Genomic DNA, 7,760 nt, shown 5'->3' with positions numbered 1-7,760 from the left:
TGAGAATATCGCGTCAAGTTCTGTGTACATTTGATGTGATTCGAGAAGAGGAACGAACAAACGAATGACTTCATTTGCGATTTCGAAAACTTGGTGGTTTCTGCAGTAATCGCAAATTTCAGTGAGAACCAACATCACTCCACTTTCATTGAAGAAAGAAGAGTCACAGAATGTTGGCAAGTTCTTTGGAAGATCATGTGAATACTCTTGTGGCATCACAAAGACTTCTGCTGTTGGAGTCATTGGAACAAATGCTTTTGCAGCATGTTCGAAACCGAGTTTTTGTGGCATCAAGTTGAAAGCGGTCAAATACTCACTTAACAATGCCAACTCCGAAATCTTGCATGTGATACTTTCAAGCTCGTATCCATTTGCGTAATGGAACTGATCCAATGTACGCAATGCTTCTAAACAAGCATCAGGGGAATACTTGAAAAGAAGACATCTTTCCCATAACAAATCTCCGAAATCTTCAACTAAAGCGTTTGTTGCAATCTTCTGACCGACATGTGTTTGTGTCTCGAATGTTGATGCGAAACAATTGTTGTCGATCTTGTGTAGTTTGTCATCGATTTCGGCAATTCGTTTGATTGTTTCCGCGATCTCTTTTAGCTGTTGATGTTTGACATTTTCGCTTAATAAATTAGCGAAATCAGGAGAGATCAAATTAACTGGCAACAAAGAAACAGCTCTCATGAACAAAGCATGTGTTCTATTGTTGTTTCCGTATGATTTCTCTTCTGATTTGAAGAGACCATCGAATGTAGAAATGATTGATTTCGCAATGAAAACATTGTTACAAGCGGCCAATTGCAACAGTTTCTTGATGAACAAAGCGAAAGGAAGTGTCTTACATTCGATAATCTTCTTGACATCTTTAGTAAGTAACAACTTCAATGATTCAGTCAAACAATCAATAGCATTCAAACAAAGATTCATTGATAACAAATGATACAAAATATCAATTGCGATATCAATTAAATCGATTGAAAGAAGGTCATCAACAACTCTTATTGCTGCAAACTGTGCTTCCAAAGCAACATCCCTTTGTGGATAATTGTATTTGATAGGCATTTGGAGGCTACTTGATCCAACACTTGGAATGTTATTTGCTTTTCTTGCAACAGCAAATGACCTCTTTTTAGCAACAGGAGGTTGTGTTTGTACTGAATGTGTTGATGACTCAGAAACTGATCCGTATCTATCACCACTTCCCGTGTTGTATGCTGCTTGCATTCTTTGTTCGATCTGGCGTTCGATTGAACTAAATGCTTTATTGCGAGCAGTTGAATCGTTTATCAAAACATCTTTGATATATTTCGTCTTGACTAATAAGAAATGAACGAAATCAATGAATGATTTCTTTTCTTTTTCGTCAAGACTGTTGTACCGTGTTTCCAAAGTGTTGACTCTTGAGTTCTTCAACACGAAAATGGCAAAAGACAAAGGAGCAATCAAAGATTCATTGGATCCTTGCATTTTGTTTGTAAACAGTTTCATCAATGGAATAAATGAAGCGGAAACATCGGATTTCATGTCTTCAGGAACAAATGATAATGTTCTGCAGAGAATATTGAAGATCTGGCATATAGGACCATCAGGTAATTTGGTAATAGCAGTTTGCAAAAGTGAAGTGAAAACGATAACCAAATCATTATTTGCGACTGTTTCACCCAAGAACAACAAAGGATGCAAAGTCATTTCCAGGAAGTTTGCAAGCATTCTGTGCTGTGGCGGATCATTTCCTATATGGTTTGCGAAGATAGTGATGCAGGAAGTAGCTGCTGAATACAATTTCAAGTCGATTAAATTGAGAACGAATGTTGAGAAACATCTATTCATCGCTTGTGCTTCAGCAACAACTTTGAAGGTCAATATTCCAACAGCTACAGCCCATGTTTGAGCGAATTTCTCGATGTCCTCGTGGAAATCCCTGTCATTTGAGAAAATGATGGATTTCAAGATGACTTCGAAAAGAAATTCAACTAAAACTAGTTCTTTTCTGTTTGTTCCATAAGAATTTGCTGTTTCAAAAATGTATGTTGCCCATTCTTTCAACAAATACTTATGTGTTTGTGGGTCATGGTGGGAGTTCTGTCTGAAAGCAAATACTCTGTTATAAGTATTCAAGTAGTCAACGAGTATTTGCCTGTTTGGAAGAACATCAACCAATTTGTCGAACTCAAAAATTGACTTCAAAGCCAATTTCGGATCTAATTTGATATTAGTCAAAATAGAATCCATGACAGAATACATGTTATTGGCCAAAACATTGACAGGAATGTCTTGTACCTTAGGAACAGCCAAAGCACCGGAATAAACCGATTTAAGGGTCGGTTGGTTGGTGACTAATGATGAAACTAATTTCGTGGAAATTGTGAAACAGTTGTCTTTCGTTGGCTGCTCTTTAGGATTGATATTCGAACCGTACGAGATGCCGAGGTTCATCTCTCCATCTGGTATTAAGAAGTTGTCGTGGTTTGGAGAGATTTCGAACGAGGAATTGCCAAATGTGAAACAGGCTTCGTCATTTGGTTTGGTGGAGAGCCTCTGGAAGGTGAAGACAACGATGCCTTCAACAGGATATGGAAGCTCGATGATGAATTCATCCTCAAATTGTGGATTTGTCACGTGATATAATCCTCTTGATACGGCATGATCGACAATCTTGGTATTTTCCCAGCGATTGCGGATGCACTTGAGATACTGGCCTTTGTAGAGGTATGAAACATCAACAACAATGTTTCTGGCGGATACTTTCGGAGGGAATGAGAATTTGGCGGCTCTCAAGTTGATTACGAGCTTGTGTGTATGGCTAAGGATTGGCCACATGTCGTATGGCTTCTTGGAATAGCATACAACGGCGTTCTTGATCTGATTTGGATTTGCATACTCAGATCTTTGGATATCGAAGCGAATTTCGTATGCGATCTGGTAGAGCTTGAGAAGCTTGGCACGTTCGATCTGCTGGGCAATGAATTCTCCGGTCATTGCCTTAGATTCGCATTCTGCAAGGTAAAGTTTCGGCATTGTGACGGTACCTCCGTGGATTTCGGATAGAGGGATGAATGTAAAGGCAAATGTCTGCCAGTAACCTTTGAGTTTCTGGTAAACAGGGGCAAATGAGCTAAATGCCTTCTCACGGTTTGCCGTAGTGATTTTACGATAGTATTTATTGATATATGCACCATTGTCGATTTGATATGATCTGTTGCAAACGACAACGAGGTAAGCATTTTGAACATGACGGATATTGAAAAGAGCATTCTTTGTATACTCATTTCCTAAATACATTTTGAAAAGAGGATCGAATGTGTTCCACGTTTCACTGACAATGTTGTTGTCTTCCAAAATGAAAATTGAATACGTAATTGGCTCGAAAATATCAAAATCTATCTTGCATGAGCTGAAGGAAACTGAAAGATATTCTTCCTTAGGAACTGGAGTGATCTTAGGAAGGTCATGTGCAAGTAAATCATAACTTTCTGGTTTTGCCTGTGCAACGGCTGTAGGTGCATCAGATTGAAGATTTTCGATAGGAAGTGTCTCAACAGTGGAGGAATCTAGTTCACTTCTGAAAACTTGCTTTGGCTTATTTTCGTTGACATCTACATGATAAGTAACTTTTTTATAATTAAAATCGGTGGCTTCTTTTGTCATAAGAGTGATTGTTGGATTTCCTGAAAGATCGTTGTGATTTTCTATTATGGCGTCGTAATATGGATTATTTATCGTAACTAAGCCATTGTATTGAGATTTGGCCCATTCTTTTGTTTGAAGTGAAGGAGTCTTCTCAATCCATGAAATGACTTTCTCATCCTTTTCTTTCCAAGAAGGTCCAGGACTTGACATCACTTATGATAATTTTATTTATTCAAAAAAGTGACAAATTTACATTCTGAAATTTGAGATGAAATAAAAAATAAGACCCTAAAAAAGTTTTTTTTTGAACTCGAAATGAGACCAAATGATCAAGTAACCAATATATTGGTTGAATACAATACTTCTGATTTTATATAATTACACCACGATTTTAAGCACATAGTTTATGCTCATAATGAATATCTTGAGTTCCATCGATTCTTGAATATACCAATAGATTGGGTATGAACCACAAACTTCATGCGATATTGATTTGATCAATGATTGTTAGTTCGAATCAAGAAATATACTCATTTGGGTCAAAAATTCATATCTGTCTTAATCTATAACTTACGGATACAAGTTTCATACACTATACTATTTCACTCGTTCCTGTCAGTTATTAGGATAATGTAATCAAGTAATTGCTTAAATCCGAGTCAGCTAGTAAAAACAGTAGATCTAAGTATCGGATATTTTTCCATAGAATTGAAATAGAGCAGAAATCGCAAACGTACATTCACTGATAATCTTGATAACTTAACTTAGATTCAATTTCAAAATCATTAAGACTTTCCACTTTGTTATTGCTTTCAATCTCCTCAATTCTTAAAAATAATATAGAAATGAATGAAAAAAATTGAAAAGATATAACAAATAATCTTTTATTTGTAAATAATAATATACAGTGACTGTGTGCAACTCATGCAATTTTCTATATTTTCTTTATATAATTTTTTTTTTTTTTGAATTCAACTTTTTTTTAAACTTTCGGGGCAAAACTAGCAGATTCTCTCTTCCAATAGATTCCGTTGATATCATTAAGCATTGTCATGTCCGCTGGTCTAGTTTTTGGAACTGGAGTGTAAACTGACTGTTTAAGTTGGAATTTCGGCAATAATATGCTATTTATTTTTTCGAGAACTTCATTAATACAATCGTTGTGGTCGGATATTTGATCTGTAAGCATTTCGACTCTTTCATCAATTGATTTTTCATCAAGATGGTTTTCTTCGAGTTTCATAATATAATATTTCTTTGCTGTTTCGGTCTGTGTAATTAATTCTGGTGCAACACTTGTATTTAAGAAGTTATAAGTCTGTTCGCCTTGGACTGGAGCATCTGGCTTTGTAGGACATACAGTAAAGTATTTGAATAAATGGTCTACTGATGCATCATTTAATAATTTTGCAGCAGAATCTGCATCTGCTACAAGACCAGCAATGTTTTTCCTATCATCTGCAGGATCGGAAATACGGTTGACAATGACTTCAATTTTCTTCGATAAAAATTGAAGTTTGCGAGAAATATCAGTCAATTGAGACATGTATAATTCTAAAAAGTGACAAAAAGAGAAGATCTGGAAATTAAAAAAAATGTTGGGATAATTCGTAGAAATAAAATCAAATAGACATAAAAAGTCTAATTTACCTGAGAATATCGAGTTACAATAATATTGATTTGCAAAGGTGATGTTGTTATTATTATAAAATATTTATAATAGATCATTGATGTAAATCGGTCATAGTGTAATGGTTATCATGTAAGATTGTCGTTCTTTTGATTCGGGTTCGATTCCCGGTGACCGAGTTTTTTTCATTTTTGATTTTCACATCTAATCGTTTTTAGGCTTGTTCTGGGCAATTCTAAAATAAGCTCATCTCATGATGCTATTTTTAATGTCATTTATAATTCGACATTTTTATTCTAAATTTATGTGAAATCAAAAAGTGCCAAATGACAGAGGAACATCCTTTGCAAAATACATGGACATTTTACTACTACGAGCGCCCAGCTAGTGCTGAAGATTATCTTAAAAGCATTCATTCTATCGGATCATTCAACACATGCGAAAAATTCTGGAGTTTTTATTCTCATATGGTCAGACCAGACAAATTGAAGACTGATATGGCTCTTCAAATGTTCAAAGAAGGATATAAGGCCATATGGGAAGATGAAGCTATTAAAAATGGTGGCCAAATAACGATTAGATTACAGAAAAAGCTATTTCCTTTCGTTTGGGAGAAGTTAGTTCTTAATATGATTGGCGAACAGATATCACAGTCAATAATTGGTGTTGTTGCTTCTTCAAAGCAGCGCGGTGATTCAATCGAGTTGTGGATTGACTTCAAATCACAAGATCCAACAGAGAAAGAAGCAGAGAAGCTTGATATGATTAGAACACTGATCGAAAAATTAAATATTGCAGGTAAATTGAGGTTCAAATACACTGATTTCAGCCAATTCAAATCCGAAAATCCAGCTACACAAAAGAAATCCGAATTTTACATGCTCGATAACGGTGTTGTTAAACGTACTGAGTATATTAGCCTCAAGAAACCACAAACAACTCCTGAATCTCAATAATTTTTTTCCGAAATTTGAAGTTTTTTCATATTTTTTGGAAAAAACTTGACATGTAAGATATGTCATGCAATTCTTAATATTTCTTTGTAAATTATACAGTATTATTTATTGTCATTGTTGATATCATTAATAAAATGTAGATTTTCAATAAATCTATGCTTATATATTATAATAAATATACTAGTTTTTTTCATAGAAAGATATACATAACACTTTATTTTAATAGAAAGATTGCAAATACATTTGGTTTTGAATATTTTCGTTTTGATACATACCAGGTTCATACATTGGTCGTCCATATCCACCTTGGTTCATGTATTGGTCTTCATAAACAGGTGGATATTGGTCATATCCTTGTGGATTATAGTAAGCTTGGCCGCCAAACGATTCTTCTGGGTATTCCTTATTGAATATGCCATCAACAAGCTGTGTCGTTGTGAAATCATCGTTTTGTACATATCTGTTATTGTTGTTTGTTTCAGGAGATTCAAAAAGTGACGAAAGGAACTTCCCGTCATCTTTTGACACCGAGACATTTTGGAAAGAGTTTGAATCAGAAGCGGATATGATATTTAATGTAGCAATAGTTGTGCCTATTACTGTCCATGTTGATAATATTTCTATTGATTTGCAAATTTGATACGGAATACTAATATAAAACTGAATATCCTTCCCTAAAAATAGTAATGAAATTACTAAAAATAGAGAACGAAGCCACATCGCGTAACTTTCTTCAATTCTCTTCTGTTGACACTGCATTACTTTGTATAATGCTCGGATATAATATGTATAAACGAGGAATGCTACAAAAAATAGCATTAAGAATATGTATTTGAAATCGCTGCTTCGAAACATTTCGCATAAACAGCAGAAAATGGATAAGCAAATGGATAATCTTAAGGTTGTATTTTCTTTGAAGATAACTGGTAAAGGAACAAGAGGCCCAGCATCTTCTAGTATCTGAAATGAAAAGTAGCAGAAGAAACCAGGAAAGAATGAAGTTAATATCGGAGGAATAAAATTAATTGAAGAAATATTCAGCATATCATAAGGGAAAATATAACCAATGCATGAGATAAAGAATGTGATATTCAGTAAATTATTTGTATTATAACTTTTCCGTAGATATATTCTAAAAACGCTAAAACCTACTATCAATAATGCAATACATGCAAAAGCAAGATGTATATACGAAAAATAGTATGTCGATAATGAAATACCACGAATTTGAATGAGAAATCCCGTGACTTCTTCTGGAATATTTTGAATTTTGAAGTAAATATCGTCTTTCAGTTTGGATAAGAGATAACTTTTCTTTAGAACAACTGTTGAGAATGCATTTGGACGGAGAAGAGTAACTTGTCTTGTAACGTTATTAATTTTATTGGAAATAGTATCATTATAAAATATCTTTACGTTGAAAGGTTTTGCTGGAGGAGATTGACATGTAAAATATAATGTCACATCGAAAAATTGAAATGTTTTTGGAATTTCATTTAACTTTATATCGAAAATATATGCACCATACACTG

At 34.5% G+C, this 7,760-nt stretch overlaps 2 protein-coding genes, 1 non-coding gene and 1 pseudogene across 4 annotated transcripts in view; 2 read left to right on the top strand and 2 right to left on the bottom strand.

The window, feature by feature from the left end:
• The window catches only part of TVAGG3_0232600, a 4,660-nt pseudogene extending 790 nt beyond the window's left edge, over positions 1 to 3,870 (bottom strand). Inside the window, exon 1 of the mRNA in view lies at positions 1 to 3,852. This exon is cut by the window's left edge and continues 790 nt beyond it. Coding sequence covers positions 1 to 3,852 — 3,852 coding nt within the window.
• A 679-nt stretch (positions 3,871 to 4,549) lies between these two features.
• Positions 4,550 to 5,188, bottom strand: TVAGG3_0232590 (uncharacterized protein; the record flags this gene model as incomplete). Its single annotated transcript, XM_001300162.1, has 1 exon — positions 4,625 to 5,188. One exon carries the CDS (start codon positions 5,186 to 5,188, stop codon positions 4,625 to 4,627), a length of 564 nt encoding a protein of 187 aa, XP_001300163.1.
• Positions 5,189 to 5,379: 191 nt separating this feature from the next.
• Positions 5,380 to 5,451, top strand: TVAGG3_0232580. Its single transcript has one exon. It is a non-coding gene; the product is annotated as a tRNA-Asp (tRNA).
• Positions 5,452 to 5,598: 147 nt separating this feature from the next.
• On the top strand, positions 5,599 to 6,228 carry TVAGG3_0232570 (translation initiation factor protein; the record flags this gene model as incomplete). The annotated part of the gene is made up of 1 exon (XM_051227397.1): positions 5,599 to 6,228. The coding sequence occupies one exon, from the start codon at positions 5,599 to 5,601 to the stop codon at positions 6,226 to 6,228; it is 630 nt and encodes a 209-aa protein (XP_051112383.1).
• Between the last annotated feature and the right edge of the window lie 1,532 nt (positions 6,229 to 7,760).

Source organism: Trichomonas vaginalis, chromosome IV (genome assembly GCF_026262505.1).
Source record: "Trichomonas vaginalis G3 chromosome IV, whole genome shotgun sequence".
Taxonomy (NCBI): Eukaryota; Parabasalia; order Trichomonadida; family Trichomonadidae; genus Trichomonas; species Trichomonas vaginalis.
The sequence above is the reverse complement of the archived record's forward strand: the minus strand, read 5'-3'. Positions and strand labels throughout refer to the sequence as shown.